Source organism: Lepisma saccharinum, chromosome 4, assembly GCF_977018435.1.
Source record: "Lepisma saccharinum chromosome 4, izLepSacc3.1, whole genome shotgun sequence".
Classification (NCBI taxonomy): domain Eukaryota; kingdom Metazoa; phylum Arthropoda; class Insecta; order Zygentoma; family Lepismatidae; genus Lepisma; species Lepisma saccharinum.
Window position 1 is genome coordinate 111,556,375 of NC_139232.1, and position 17,586 is coordinate 111,573,960.

The following is a 17,586-nucleotide window of genomic DNA, read 5'->3' on the forward strand; positions in this document are numbered from 1 at the left end:
CTTAAAAATTGCATGTTTAGCGTGATTTAATAAAAATCATGATTGTTATCCACCCTCTATGCGACCATGGCTCCACCCTTGCTCTTGTCCGGTTCACAGACTCAGAACAAAAGAAATTGTTTTCTATATCATTCAATTGCCGGACGATCACATAATTCATAGTGGAGCACAAACGCACTGGTGCTATATTTTTGTGACAGACTGTACATAGCAGAAATGGAACTCAATGAGCTGGTCATGTATTACCCAATAAGAAGCTGTTTAGGCAAGCCTTGGCCATCAATGGGCTGTTGGGCCAAAAAGTTTATTATGATGTCAAGTCATCCACAAATTCTAAAAGAAATGCAGAATATCTTCAAATATGGATATTTGGATGCAGGCAACAGTATTTTTTGTCTTCCTCTTTCTTTAGCATGAATATACATTTTAAGAAAGAACATAGTCATAGAAGCCACGGTGCCCACCCAGCATCATACAAAGTGGGTACCTGGAGGAAACTGGGGGGTAAAGGTGGCCAGGGGCATGGTGCTGATCACATCACCCCCAGCTAGGCCGAGATCGAAAAAGTGTGGGGCCCTAACCCCACACCCCCTTATACACCTTCGTGCAAATCAAAGGGGAGCACTTTACTTTTATTTTACTTTACATAGTAATTTCAGAATATGTGCAAATTAATGGAAAGTTGAAGGGAAAAGTTCAGTTCACAAGGTAAGATAATTATTGTTCACAGTTTTGGAATTTGCTGCAAGTGTTCACATAAACTAGAAAGAACATTATTGCAATGCCATTTTATTTTTTAAAAATTATATTTTAATGAATATGTCAATAAAACTTCTATACTTACCTCTCTGAATTGGCAGGTCTGCTTGTGTTTGGCTTATGGATTGAAACCATACGAAATGCTTTGTACATTAAGTAAACTAAACCTACACTGAATGGTGTAAAGACATCAAAAAGTTTGCATACAAAATGGCCCCCTGCAATAAATAGACATATAATTAGATATTTTTATGATAAGCTACTTGAAGCAAAACACAAATGCAATAAAGAAATGAATGGATTATTGTAAACAAGATGTCTGCAATTATTCAACAAAGAATAGATGTCTGATGAAGGGAGCGTGTGTTCTGAAATGTTACATCAAAAAACTCTGTTTATGTGATTGTAAGAACCATAAACTTCAAGAGAAATAATATATTGTATTTGCTATTTAATATTATAAAAACATACTTTTAATTATTATATAGAGTGACATTTCATAAACTTTCATTCATCTCATCAGACCTAATGGATTGGAAATAAGAAACAAGGGCTGAGGAGGACCAATACTGATACTCTTGCAGATTACAACAAATAAACATCCTTGAACTGGTTTCAGATATTGATAGAATTCTGCATGAGACCATCTGAATATCAAAATAGCTCTCATTTAATTAAAAAAAGAAAATTATTAGGATGTCTACAATTTTGTAAAAATAAAATTGCTGGATTTTTCCAGATCAACTGAAATTTTCCAGACTAAAGGCATTAGTGAAATTAACATATTTAAACATGAGTGTAAGAAGGTCACTACACTTTAGCTACACTTAGAATCCTACTTAATCAAGTTTTTAGAAGATTTATTTCACATGTAATACGTGTGTGAACAAAAATTGCTGGTTAGCTTCAATGTAATGGCACATACTGATTAAGGGTTAACATTTTTTTACATGAAACATAACAATTATAGCATAAATAATAGATAATTTTGTAAAACTTAGTAATATACATATTAATTCTAATATCTGCAAACATAACCTAAAAACTGCAACAAGAAAGTGGAAAATTCCAATAGCAACTTACTATCGTAGATTTCTACATGAAAATAGTTCAAAATATCATCCCCTTTTCCTAGAGTACTTAATATACAGGGTGTCCAAATTGAAATGCCCCAATTTCAAATACTTATATTAAACATAATATACAGGCAAGAACAGTATGGTAGGTGGCATATGGTAGCTTAGCTGTGGAAATTTTAAATAGGTAATGAATAGTAAGGATCATTTATCGTTGTCATTTTCACATTTCACCCCCTGGAACGATACAAAATTATTCATTACCTATTTAAAATTTCCACAGCTGAGCTACCGTATACCACCTACCAAACTGTTCTTGCCTGTATATTATGTTTAATATAAGTATTTGAAATTAGGGCGTTTCAATTCGGACACCCCGTACAATTTCTACTCTAGCCACTAGCAATACCCAGTATATCAAACAGAAGTATTTTGTCTACAACAAATTTTAAATTTCTTGCTTCTCTCATAGCCACGATAGCTCAGTCGTTAGGGTATCTGACTACCATGCGAGAGACCCAGGTTTGATCCCCGGCAGTGGAGAACAGGAACTCTTTCAACCTGTTCAAGCGGCTCCGGTGCCCACCCAGCATCCTATAAAGTGGGTACCTGGAGAAAACTCTGGAGGGTAAAGGCAGCCAGGGGCATGGTGTTGATCACATCATCCCCAGCTCAGCTAAGATCAAGAAAGTGTGGGGCCCTAACCCCACACCCCCTATATGCCTTCATGGCATGGTGCAAAGCACGGGTAGCACTTTTTTTCTTTCTTTCTTCTCATAATTTCTTGTTCAAAAATCTACGTTTAGCGTACTACTAAAAGAAAGGTTGATTATTCTGGAAACACACTCAACTTTCCAGGCATTTCCACAACTTTTCCAGAAGAAGTAAATTACCTCCTTTCCCAGGATTTCCAGACTGGTAGACACACTGAATTATTCTTACTGCCAGGGCAATTCGACTCCACAAAAGTGTTGGTCTTCAATTTTCACTCCCCATATCAAGAGCTACAATTGACTCGGTCACGGTGGTGTACACAGAAATTCAAATAACTGACTACAGGCTACAAGTACAACATCAACTGGCTCCAACATTACCCACCGAGCTTAGAACCAAACTCTGGCTTGACCACAACTTCCGCCTCCTAGATATTCTGTGCACATTATTGTATGTTCACCCAAGGCATCAAAGCATTATTCGTGTACCTAAAGTAACAAGACTAGATGTAATTCGAAATCTCATGACACTCTCACATATTCGTATATCGGGTGGGCTGAAAAGTTCGTAGGCTGACTCATAGATGGCGTTACTAGAATTAAATCCATGTGATTTTTACTTAGTACTAACCTTCAAAAGATACGTGTATAAATTTCACAGCTGCCGGATAATTAGTTCCTGAGATATAGCATTGTGAGTGAAGCAGCTTTTGTTATTGTGAAAAAATGGATAAAAAAGAATTTCGTGTGTTAATAAAGCATTGCTTTTTGGCGGAAAAAAATACTGTTGAAGCCAAGGCTTGGCTTGATAAACATTATTCGGACTCTGCACCAGGAAAATCAACCGTTGAGAAGTGGTTTGCTAAATTTAAACGAGGCGAAATGAGCATCGAAGACGATGCACGCAGTGGACGCCCCAAGGAGGCTGTTACCGACGAAAACATCAAAAAAGTCCACAAAATAATTTTAAATTATCGTAAAGTGAAGTTGATCGAGATAGCTGAGACTTTAAAAATATCAAAGGAACGTGTTGACATATTGTGCATGAATATTTGAACATGCGAAAGCTGTGTGCAAAATGGGTGCCGCGCGTGCTCACAATCGATCAAAAGCAACAACGTTTTGATGATTCGGAGCAATGTTTAGCGATATTCAACCGTAATAAACACGAATTTTTCCGTCGATATATTACAATGGATGAAACATGGCTCCATAACTACACTCCAGAGTCCAATCGACAGTCAGCCGAGTGGACTGCACGTGATGAACCGAATCCAAAGCGTGGAAAGACGCAACAGTCGGCTGGCAAGGTTATGGCATCAGTATTCTGGGATGCGCATGGTATTATATTCATCGATTACCTCAAAAAGGGCCAGACCATCAACAGCGATTATTACATAGCGTTGTTGGAGCGTTTAAAGGCTAAAATCACGAAAAAACGGCCCCATTTGAAGAAGACAAAAGTGCTGTTTCATCAAGACAATGCACCGTGTCACAAATCAATGAAAACGATGGCAAAATTATATGAATTAGACTACGAATTTGTTCCCCATCCACCATATTCTCCAGATCTGGCCCCCAGTGACTTTTTCCTGTTTGCAGACCTTAAAAGAATGCTCGCTGGAAAGAAATTTAGCACTGATGAAGAGGTAATCGCCGGAACTGAGGCCTATTTTGAGGCTAAAGAGAAATCGTACTATAAAAATGGCATCGAAAAATTGTATGACCGCTATAATCGTTGTATCGCCCTCGAAGGCAACTATATTGAATAATAAAATCGAATTTTGTCAAAAAAATATTTTTTACTTTGTTAGCCTACGAACTTTTCAGCCCAACTGTTATTATCATATTTTGGTTGTATGAGCATAGATTTGGGTTCAGTAGATTTAGGGTTCAACAATTACTGCTTTTGTCCAACACTGAAGCCAAGAACATCTATTTAAACTTAAACATAACTTCCTTGGAACATTAAATAATAGGGATGGGACCGATTAATCGGTTCTCTATCGGTACCAGCAGATATAGCCATATTGGTGTATCAGTGAAACTACCGGTAATTTTACTGTTCCAATATATCTATAAATATCTTATAATTTAGTGCAATAGTTTACCATTTTGTTAGGATTTTTATGAATATAAAAATATAATCTTAATAAAAAAAAATTAAAAAAGTAAAGTGCTCCCCTGTGGTTAGCACCACGCCATGAAGGTGTATAGGGGGTGTGGGGGTAACACCCCACACTTTCTTCATCCGGTCGTGAGTGGGGGTGGTGTGATCAGCATCACACACCTGACCGCCTTTACCCCCCAGGGTTTCCCCCAGGTACCCATGTTATTCGACGCTGGGTGGGCGCCGGGGCCGCTTCCAACGTTAGAAAAGTTCCCGGATTTGAACCGGCCGGGAATCAAACCCGGGACCTTTAGCATGGTAGTCAGTCGCGTTATAGACTGAGCCACCGCGGCCACATAAATATATACTTCATGTCCTACTTTTTCAAAAGTAAATGTCTAATTATGCAGCATCTTTTGCATTGCAGTCAACTGATATTACTAAACAGGTCAATGACTCATTCAGGATTTTCAAGAGCCATTTTGGAATTTTATATTGGATTGGTAGAATATTGGTTATCGACAACCAATGGGTATGGCCAAAATTTCCATATAGGCCCATCACTATTAAATAATAATAATATAGTATGGTTGCTATTGTTTTGTGATCCAGTCAGTAGGGCAAAAAGAGGGTTCACGTTTTTTCCCACAGAGCACCTACATAAAGTGATTCTGGGGATTACCCAGTGTTCGCACCCGCTGACCAACAGGAAGCACTCTTCTTGTTTCGGACACTGTCTGTAGCCTTTCCAGGAATGGTTATGATGCTGTAGACAGACTAGTACACATAATAACTACACTCAAAATATATACATATGATGTATTTGTTGCAAAATAATACATTAATTGCAGAGAGCCTGCAATACATCTCACAGCGTTGCTTCTCCACACTCACAGAATATTCACTCCCTGTACAGTAGGCACTAGTGTCCTGAGAATATTATGGCAGCCATCTTGGTTCCAACTGTACATGGTACGGAACACTAAGGCTTTAATTAACAGGTACCTATAGTGGAACCACAAGCAAAAAAAAAAAAAAACCTGTGCAGACCCGTGACTCCTGTGCACTGTACTCCCACGTGGATGGGAGGGTCAGAGTGGAGCATGCTTCCTTATGACTCGAGCTGGATGGAAGAAGGGAAAGGTACACGGAGACTTTTCGCCGAAGGTTCTTTTCCTTATGGTCGCTCTATAGGGGCAACTGGGAGGAGGGGTGAGTAAAGTAGCTGGAGCTTGAGACTGATTACATCACCTCCACTACTGTCGAAATTGAGAATGTGCGGGGCTCTCCATACCCACAATGTGCTTTCATAGCACGATGCAATACACGGGGGGATAGCACTGTTCCAATTGAAAAGGGAGCATGTTAAAATGTTCACCGACATTTTCAATAATGGCTGGGTATACAGGAGTCTGAGCTAAAGATCTTGCAATGTGGAAGGATTGTGAAATCTGGGAATGTCACATCAATATTCGATTGCAGCTCTTGTATGGAGAATTTGGGCAGGAACACTGAGAATTGCTTCAAGGATTGATTGATTTGGTGTTTTAAGTACACTTTATGCACAGTGAGGCTAATCGGGACTGGACCTACAGTTTAAAGTGGGATCCAAACCACTATGTGCCTCCACCGGGTTTGAAACCGGGACCCCTTGATTACAAGGAAGTGCTTCCAGGAAAGTTTGGGTAAAATGGCACCAGAAACTCTTGGAACATACTTACCTATCCTAACAATTCCCAGTGCAACAAGGAACTGACAGAGGTACAATTGTTTGGAAAGGATTTCCTGTATGTTCTCTTGTCCTTCTACGGAGAATCCCTATGAACAGGAAAAAAAAATAATGAAAGCATTATTTCACCTGTGCTATTTTATTACAGCAAGGGGTTGAGCCGATACCACTTTGGATCTATACCCTTACTGAGGCCGCACCCTTACAGATTCCCATCGATAATAATAATAATGATGCTTTTATCTTTTTAACAATTAAAGTTCTTCAAAATATCGATTAATAGTATTGTTTAAGTATTTTGACTCCAATTATAAGCATTAATTTGCTTCAATGGTGCAAAATAAATGAAAACTTAAAATTCTGCATACAAACGAATAATTAATTCCACCAAAGTGCAGCATGGTATTTTAGTAGACCCCAGAAAGACAAAAATGTGCATCAGTATCAGCTCAGCCCAAGTTAGAAACAAAATTCACTTTCACTCTAGGTTAATATATAAAGTGGCTTGGTGCAGTGATATTATAGGTCTTTTCCTTGTAAGATTCTCGAGAAAAAGCAATCATTTTGTAAACACTAACATATACATTATACAATCTACCGATCTCTGTTTTCTTTACATTTTGATACCATAAGCATGTGTACAAAACACCCAGAAGATTGTGAACAGCAAGTTGTGTAAATCTTAACAAAGAAAGGGTTGTGAAACATCAACAAAATAATGGAGTGCAGTGGAAGAAATGAAAAGATCTTGAAGTGAGGTGAGGTGAGGTGGGAGTGAGTGAGTCTGTCTGTCTGTCTGGCTGCCTGTCTGTCTGTCTGTCTGTCTCTCTCACTCACTCACTATTTCACTCTCCCACTCACATACACATGTAGTACGTATATAAAAATTCCCATGGAGATGACGATATTTTATATCACATTTGTACAACTTTAGGATAATTCTTGCACTACATATAAATGATGACTAGATGACAAAGACACACTAAACCCACGTTTTTCACTGAAAAGAGAGCAAGTCACTTGAAACCATCAAGTCTCATTAGTTTTTCATATTTCGTATTACCGGGATGTGACGAGTTCTTCATCCACACTCACTCACTCGAACACACAAATAAACTAATTTAGACAGAAAATGCCAAGCACTTACCCCCCACATACATACATTCCACAAGACACTGTTCATCTCGTAAATGTGATTCAGATTTGTGTTGTCAGATTCTCTCAGTTGACATTTGGAAATAATTGCCGATGTAACTTGGCTGGTAACCCAAGAACACCTGTTCGAATCACATCACTATAATCCCTACTTTCTGAATGTGATAACTAAAAATTTCTAATGAAATGCTACTTACACCGTCTGCCATCATAAAGTGAACACCCTTCTGATCCGTGTTATCTAAAACAAACTTCTGGAATGCATCGATGTTTTCCGGTTTGTACACGTCTCCATCGCCCTCGGTGCCATTCACGCCTGCAAATAACACCATCAAATTTTCACTCTCTCCTCTTCAAAGACAGAAGTACTAAAAACCTTAACAAGAAAGAAAGAAAGACTTCAAAAAAGGAAATACATAATCAACTCGAGCTCCATTAAGTAGGAAGGTGTTTAGCAGAAAGGTTCTTGTGTAAGCATGTAGGAAACAAAAACCTTGTTCTTTGGAGAAGGGGAAAAGCAATGATTACCAATCAGTCACATTTTTGCTTGTGCTCTAGGGGCGGTAGCGTTATGGCAGAATCCCTTGACTATCAAATCAATATATTATTGCACGTGCAAGAGTGGAAGGAAGCATTACAGAACAAAATAAGAGAAATTGTAACACAAGGGATCCAGGAACATGAGCAATAGACAGGGTGTCTACAATTTCGTAAAACCAGAATTCCCTGATTTTTCCAGCTCAAGTTATTAGGACATTTCACGTATTTAAACATCTATGTTCACATGGATGGTGTGATCTTTATAGCAAAAAGCAAAGAAACAAGAGAAGAAATGTTTAGATTATTGAACAGAGGCCATGAAAGAATAAAGTACACAAAAGAAGAAATGCACAATGGAAAGGTTAATTACTTGAATACAACCATTGAACTATAAAAGGTAAAGGACTTTTTGTGGTATACCTTGTGTGTGAAACCGAGTTATACCACAGAAAGTTAGTGAGGAGAAAGTATATTCACAAGGAATCTGCACATGAAAGAAGAACAAAATACAACATTTTGGAGAATTTTGTACGGAGGGCAAGATTGTGAAACAACAAAGCAACTTATGACAAAGAAATGAAGTGGATAATTAAGGCAGCACAGGAAAACGGATACAAAGTAGGGGAAATAATTCACATCATAAGAAGAGCAGAGAAGAAAATGAAGAAAGAGACAAACAAGGAAAAAGATGAAGAGGATAAGGATGCACAAGAAGAGAAGAAGTATGTGTGTGTGCCATTCAGACAAAAAGATAAGAAACCATGCAAAGTATGGACTAAGAGAATCCTACAAGCCACCAAAGATCATCAAGAAATGATTTAATGAATACAAAGGAGAGAAGGAGAGTGATGAATTGGCAATGGCAGGGGTATATGAAGTAGAAAATGGTGGATGTCGAAGCAAATACATAGGAGAGATAGGGAGAAGCATTAATTAAGAACATAGGAGGAGAGACATTAAAGAGAAAGATCCAAAAACAGCATTGAGTGAGGATATGTTGACACATGGAACAGGATTAAGAAAGTACAAATGAAGAAGAGGGAAAATGAAATAGAGAGAAAAGTGGCAGAGACAAAGTACATTTGCCTAAACAGGCGAGAAAATTAACAAAAACTAAGGGAAAATTGGAACAAAATGGGTCACTTACGTTTTTAGTGTATATGAAGGGGAAAGAACAAGGAATGTCACAAAACCAGTTTTTGGAGAAAACGACATTTTAAAAGTAATCTTGCCATGTTCTTTCTCAGTACCCCAAATATTCGATCGTCTCTTACACACACATTTCTCATTTCATTCCAGTGGTTTTTGTGCAGTTGTTTAGTACAAGTTCCAACCAACAGATTGAGCTGCAAACCTCAAAATTGAAAAAAATGAACATTTCTTGTTTTTCCCCTTGCCCTTCCTATATTTTTTATACTATACATTTTTCCTTGGTCAGTATTTTAATGTTTTATTAACATGGAGACAAGGCTTAACTGTGTTAAAATCTTAATTTATGTTCCTCTTTTAATGTAAGGGACCAATTTCCCCATCCACATAATACTACAGGCAAAATTACTGATTTGCATATTTTAACTTTTAGTTTCTAAGATATTATACGTGAAGATAAAAGTTTATGAAGAGAAAAGTAACATGCTAAATGCTATATTAACAAAATGGTTCCTCACACTTCCTTGTCTTTTCTAACATCCCCTCACCTCTCTATAACATTTAACCTAATGGCACAAAAAGGCTAATTAAATCAACCAATTAATATGAAGAGAAAACAATGATTTTTCTTACCGTAGAAAGGTTCAAAAGTTTCGCAAGGACCAGCAAAAAATTCTGAGAGGCGGAAATCATTTTCTCCCTTCAGAGTAAATCCGTATCCTTTCGACTCCCATTTCTTTCGCCAGAGAACGTATTCGCTGAAACCTCCGGGTCCTGCACATACATCCGCGAAGTACAGCAGGTCATTTGGGCCTAAAACTGGTGACTGAAAAAATAAGAACACTGACATGATTGCCTTCATCAATATTTCAATTACGCTAATTGTGAATTTAATAAGTATGGAACAATATAAATTTTTTGTCAATATTGATATAAAGTTGCAAATCTTTCCTGAACATGGATGATTGGTCATCTCCTTAATTAAGGTAACCAAGTGACTGCAAAATGACTTGCATCAGAAAGACACACTGCATTTTTTGACAAAAAATTTTAGTTTAGAAAATCAGGATATAGAAATTATGCCTTAATAGAAGATGAACCACATTGCAAGCTACACTTGATTGATAAAAGCATACGAAGGATTGATAAAATTTTGATGGTAAATCAAAGTACTGTTATGCCTATGTCAGTTGATGCATATACAGTATCAAATAAACAGTACCATCACCATTCCTCTAAATATCCAGGAGAAAACAACAGTAGAGTTCTCTAGTAAATATTATAAAAATAGTATGATTTGTCCACAATTATTAAAAAAAATTGTCTTCTTAGGAGTGGGAACGAATATACGTAACACTAAAACTATTAAGTTGCAATACAAAGAGAGAATATTCAATTAATGAATAGGTATTATAAAACTTCCCATGCCACATGCTGACGATGTTACTTTGCTCAAATGCAACATGCAACGCCCACTTATTAGACCAGTTTCAGTGCCCTTTACTTGCATTAAAACAGATTACAAACAGTATAAACTATTGAACACAATAACACCTGGGGCACGTGATCTGGACCAGGGATTTTTCCAGTCATTCCCCTGTTTCCGTGTGGCTCTGAGGTCCATCCAGCCTCGTAAATGGGTACCTGGGAGCAACCCTGGGGGATAAAGTCGGCCAGACGTGATGGTGATCACATCAGCCACAGACAGATCTATGCCCTTAAATCTCATTTCATCACTAATTTCCACAGCGTGATTCCAACAATATGTGGAGCTCTATACCTCCACATCACCCTATATGCCTTGATGGCATGTGTGAACACACACACAGGTTTTTTTAGCCTTACCCTTTCACACAACAAAAAAAAAATCTTATTCTGTATTAAACATATTATGTGCTGTATTACGACAGGCATCAGGTGTCAATAATTGTACAATTACCAACCCACCCCAAACATGATCCCTTGCTCCACTCATTTTACATGCAAGTCTTTAAAACTGATATTATCAAGTAATCGGTACCTTGCCCACATCCTACATACGTAACATCAGATACTCAACCCACATCGACAACCATTAAGAATACTACTGAACGGAAAACAAGCCACATCTCACACGATGAGCCTCTATTTTTTTCTTTCTTTTTCAATACACATCACTAAGGGGATGTGTACTAGGGAGAGATGAATACCATCCTTTTGAATTTGGAAATAAAGATATTTCAATTCTCACTGACTGCCCACTCCAAATGTGTACATTGCCTTGCAACAGGTTCTTTAGACAGAATATAAATAAGCTTCTCAAATACTAGGGGACACTAATAAAACAAAAGAAGTCTGATAGGCAGTTTAACCAATAAGAAGACCCTTTCTGTATTTTTCTTGTAGAACTGGGGGTCCCGGGTTCGATACCCGGTGGAGGCACATAGTGGTTCGGATCCCACTGTAAACTGTAGGTCATCCCGATTAGCTTTACCGTGCATAAAGTGGACTTAAAACACAAACTCAATCTTAGTAGAACTGGACTGTCACAACATTTAATGAAGGTTATACAAGAATTATTGAGTACGGTAATTTGTGAAAAGTTTACTCCATGAATACATGCACACACATATTCACATGTGGAATTTAATGGAAGAAGTTTTGAAAATCACCCAGTGATAAAATCTGTTAAGTTAATCGAAAGGAATATTTTTGGATGGTTGGCATGTAATAACAACAACAATGAATAAACATAAGCTATTCAAACAAGAACAATACCAAACAACATGCAATTCCTTCAAGATTTGCATTGCACTGTTTTATGAAAACATGCTTACCTAACCATCCCACAGCCTGAAATCTACAGTGGTCACGGCATCGCTAAAATAATGTTTTTTTTTCTTTCAGGAACAGTGCAACAGGGTCTACCCTAAGACTATGACAATGCAAAGTCAGCATTGCAAAATTACCATGCAAATTTCATGGCAAGGGGAACCTGTATTGTTCCTTACGAAGCATGTACAAATTAACAAAAAAAAGTGTGAAGAAATGAAAAGAAACAAGATTTTGCACATGTAATTAATAGAAATTATAATAATTTGTGCCGGAAAGAATTCGCACACTGATATTCAATGTTAGCCAACAATGATAAAAGTGCTTATACAAAACCTAGCAATAAATCCTACTGATCAAATAAGAAATGGTAAATCTTCTGTAAAGATTTTCAATGGTCTTAATGTACGTAACCAATGAGTTTTGCCTCTCAAAAAGCAACTAAATATTTATTTATACATTTACTTTACAAAACAGGGGCACATGAATTATACGTTTAACTTCAAAAATATAACAACAAAATGGAAGATCGCTAAATATATCAGTTATTATACTGATTACGTAGAAACACCAATAGACCCATATTAGCTGTTACCAACAGAGTACTGACTGATTCTATCATTTCAAATTTATACTTAAAAAAAACAAAAAAAACGGTGTAAACTTGAATCAAAAAAGGTGGCAACACTTGATACTCAAATTTTATGCCAAATTACTGATACATAAAAAGGATTAAAATATGTTTAGTGAAAATTACAATTGCTGGACTGAGCAGAACTACTAATGTTGATGTTTTCAAAAGCATTTACTCTCTTGAAAAATATGCAAAAAAAATACCTTCACATAGCTTGGTTAAGCAGTTGTAGCTACCAATGGCAGTGCTCACAGGAAAGAAGATATGACTAACTTACACCACTCTCGTCCTTGGGTTTTGTGAACATGAAATCGAAGACAGCATCCATGTTAGCCATTTTCATCGCTGCCCTGTTCAAGAAAAATGCTCCCCTGATCGTCTCAAAAGGATTCGACTTCGTTCTCGCTTTGCGCAATTCTTCTCCGTCTAGGGCATCGAATATACTCTGAAAAATACAGCAAAATGAAATTCTAGACTGAATAAAGCAGTGTGTGAAACATAATTTTAATGAAATAAGATTTGATTATGATTCTCTGGAAAACCTGCCAAACAATTTTGACTTCTATTTTACCTGTGTGGAACGGTCTTAATACGAATACCGCAAAACATCTGCTCCATAATCTATGGTTCTTAAAAGGACATACAATATTGTAATCAACTAACACTAACTTTTATAATTCATTTCCCCTTCCTTTAATTTATTTTTCTTTGTTTCATTGTCTAAATATTTCTCTTGTAGTATTAAGTTGTTACAGGCACATAAACACAAGTTTTGATGTAACGTTTTGGGAGAACACACACTCCCTTTATCAGACATTTATTTTTAGTTTGATTAATGTTACAATTATAACAATTTTAATAACAATAAAAATAAAAAAGTTATACAAAGAATCTTGTCAATAATGTTACATTGCTGTGAACAAATAATTTATTATTATTATTTTAAATGAAAAGATCTAATATCTTTGTCGAAACAAGGATTATTTTGAATTACCTGATATTTGGGATCCACATAAAATTTGATAACATCTTCATTTAAAATAATAATAATATTTATTACCTTGAGTTAAAAACAAACTCATGAATCAATGGAATGATTGGTGTAAGGAACAATTTACGGCTGTGGGTAATACATATATCGGTGTTTTTTTGTGCTCCCCAGAATGGAATTTTGGAACCCAACGAGCACAGAACTTGTGGTAGCCCAACTTTTCTGTCACCACCTCATACAAAACAGTCTGAGAAATTTGAGGAAAGCGAACAGAAAGTTCAGATATCGTGAACCGACTGACTTCACGGACCGTTTTGTCAATTTCCTGCACGAGTTCATTGCTGACTACAGATGGGCACCCACTTTTTGCTGCATGGTGCCCGTCAGTTCGTCCCTCTTTAAACATGCGACACCATTCATGTGACACCTTCACTCATCATGTTTGGTCCATAAACATTACACAGTTCGCAATGAATCGCAGCTGCCAAAAATTTTTTGCACAGAGAAATCGTATTACTGCATGCACTTCACATTTGGCGGGATTTTCTATTGGAGCGTTCATTTTCAATTGTTATAGAGGCGAAGCAACTACTACACAACCTTCTCCTTCCACTGCTCACTACCTACTGAACAAAGAGCACAGTGCCACAGGACTGACGTCACTATCCCTGGCTATTTCTCGCACATGCACAAACGGAGGGTTTTTTCCGAATTGCCCTCATAGATGGTTGGCAGATATTACAACTAAAAAAAGACATGGTTTTATTCATACACACTTCCACATAAGGCCATACCTTTCATTAACAGATTAAGAACAGCACATTTAGCAAAAATACATATTGTGACACACCAAAATTGCAAATGTGGTAATGAAAACCCTGATGTGGAAAATTTATTCTTGCAATGCCCAATTTTCTCACAATGAAACATACTTTATAAAGGTTTGCAACGATTGAAAATTCCATTCCCCATATCACTTCCTTCCTTTTTATCTGACTTATCTCCTCCACTCATTTGGCATCTATACTGGTATGCATGAAATGTAAGCTTGAAATATAAAAAGTCCTCACAATGTAATAGTGCAAGAGAAAAAGTGATTTATTTATATTATCGATTTGTATTTGTATTACTGGTGAATTTGTGTAACAATGTACCGGAACTGGAAGTATTACAATAATTTTTTAATTAAACTTTTGGGTGCGTCAGCACTTAGGCTATTTTGCACTAGTCACATTATACGGGGTCCAGCCTCTTACCATAACAAATAACATAAATATAATGTCGTGTAAGTAACATGATAAAATATTCTGACTTAGCTTAAAAGCCGAGGCTGTAAAGAGGCACTCAGCACCCATAAGGACAAAAAACAGGACAACACACAGAATTATACTGGCCATAGGACCAGTCGCCATAGCCTCGTTAGTCTGCAAAAAGCAGTCTATGGTGCACTATGTGGAAGTGAGGTTGACAATTGGGTCTACTACATGGAAGGCTCACCCCTATTACAATGATAGAAATGCTGACCAAAGTCAACAGGATATTGTCAATAGGGTTGGTAAAGAAGAAGAACTGCATCTTTATGCTTTGTTAAATTTATTCCATTGTTATAACTGTAATGTCAATGAAACTAAAAATAAATGTCCGATGAAGGCAGCGTGTGTCCTCCTGAAATGTTACATCAAAAATTGCGTTTACATGCTTGTAACAACCATATAGTACAAGACAAAAATTCTACGATGCAAGCATACGTACACACAACAAAATTATTCATTGTAAATCTGGGCATGGGAAATGAAGTATGTAGTTAAAATATAAATCCATGGGAGTTTGGAAAGGTTAGTTTTGCCAATATGCATTTTTACACACAACCTAAAGAACAGAGCAACCCCTCATTCTAGGATCAAGCCATTAATCCATATTGGGGATGTACAAATTTATGTATGTAAAAAAAGAACTTTGTAGTTACAACAATATAATTGCACTTAAACTTAAATTGTGTTTCTTAACCCTCCGTTACGCATGTCATTTTTTTGTAACGTACTTAGGCATGTGCGGTGAACCGTATCCCAACACTTCAACCCTATTTTAAGGGATGAAATACACCGTGAATTATGCTGTGCATGCGTGCTGAACCTTGTTCCTTTGCCTTTATTCTAAGATCTGCTACACTTTTCTGCTGCACTTTCTAAGTGACGTAATATTATAATAAAGTTAAACTCAGTTGCATGCTCGGGATACAGTTGTGTCCCACACACCTAAATACATAACAACTGAAGCAATGCCATGTCCACTTTATGTCATGTAGTCACTTTCATGTTCACTCTTGTCACCAACAAATAACATCGCATACTCACCTTCCTCACTAACCTACTTCTGCATAGCACCTGAATCTGCTGTGTGCTCTGTTTTTTGATGCATTAATATCTTTCGCACTGTTCACAGTGTTGCAATCTCGCAATGAATATCAATGGGGGACATTGGTACCCCACGTGCCTAACAGAGGGTTAAATAATACCATTTTACTTGAGGGAAAAAATGAACTTACAGAAAACAAGAGCAATCGACATGAGGCCTGATCAAAATCAGTACTTACAGTTTCTCTTCTCTAATGAACAGAGCAGCAATACTTCAAGTGTCCGCAAGGTTTTGTTTCAAGTATCCTGTTGCTTGGCACTAGTTCTCACTTCGGGATGCCTGGGAAAGAGCAAGAAGCCGTTGGTGAGTAAGGCCCCTAGAGTCTCCTCGGCCTCGAAGATCAACTATCATAGTGCACACTTCAGGAGCTGCAGCACATTTCATGATGCCACTTGTGACGCACACCATCTTTCTGTCCAGATCTACTTGTGAGCATCACCAACAGAAGGTCGCCAGAAGCAGCAACAATTCTCTCCTTGGATTGGTTTACCACATTTTCATCAAATACTTCTAGTGCTACTTTGTTTCTCTTTTGCTGCTTTTTGAAGTTTCTATCAGGGTTTGATGCATACACACACACACACACACACACACACACACAGACAACTACTCATGCTCTTCCATGCATGCAATACATTGTACACACCAGACACTAAAGTATGGGAAATGTTTGTTCCAGAAGTTGGACAAATTTTGCTGGATATTTGAGATCAGGCCTCATAGTCATATGCAAGAGAATTAACATTTCTCTTAAGTATTCAATGGAAGATATAAAAGACTAGAAAAAACTCTTTGGTATTGACTCATTAAAAACAAATAGCAAAATTTAATATATATATAGGGGATGGGCCGATACCGATCCAATATAAAATTCCAAATGGTCCTTGAAGAACCTGAATGGTTCTTTGACCTCCTTAATAAATATTTGTTTCCAGGTGACTGCAGTGCAAAAGAAGCTGCACATTTAGACATTTACTTTTTTAAAAAGTAGGACATGGATATTATCCATAAAAATTATAACAAAATGGCAGAATTGTGCACTAAATAATAAGATATTTATAGATATATTGGATCGGTAAAATAATAGGTAATTTTACAGATAAAATAATATGCTTTATCAGTCGATACCGATAGAGTACCGATTAATCTGTTCCATCCCAAATATACATATTCACTGTATGCACAGATTTCTTATCAAGACATTTGAAAAATTATTTCTAAATTATTTCAGATGCAAAGACACCAAAATAATTCAAGTTTCAAGCAACATAAGAACAAGTATGAACACAAAAAATAGATATATGGCTAAAAACAATTGAATAACATAAAGTTGATTAAAAAATCACATATGTCTAGAAATTATTACAGACAATTATGGTTGATCCATACATTACATGGATAGTTCAGAACACACACACGCACATGACCTTATACATACAATGAAATTGTATGAACATTTATTTGTTTTCTTATGTGCACAGGCACACAAATCTTATTTTTGGGG

At 36.9% G+C, this 17,586-nt stretch overlaps 1 protein-coding gene across 1 annotated transcript in view; it reads right to left on the minus strand.

Moving 5' to 3' along the window:
* Positions 1-17,586, minus strand: part of Cmtr1 (Cap methyltransferase 1) — a 64,832-nt gene that overhangs the window by 19,969 nt on the left and 27,277 nt on the right. Inside the window, exons 6-10 of the mRNA XM_083121153.1 lie at positions 12,954-13,121; positions 9,865-10,057; positions 7,740-7,858; positions 6,380-6,476; positions 845-977 (exon numbers count right to left, since the gene is read on the minus strand). Of these exons, the coding sequence (XP_082977279.1) occupies positions 845-977; positions 6,380-6,476; positions 7,740-7,858; positions 9,865-10,057; positions 12,954-13,121 (710 nt within the window). The remainder of the gene's footprint in view (positions 1-844; positions 978-6,379; positions 6,477-7,739; positions 7,859-9,864; positions 10,058-12,953; positions 13,122-17,586) is intronic.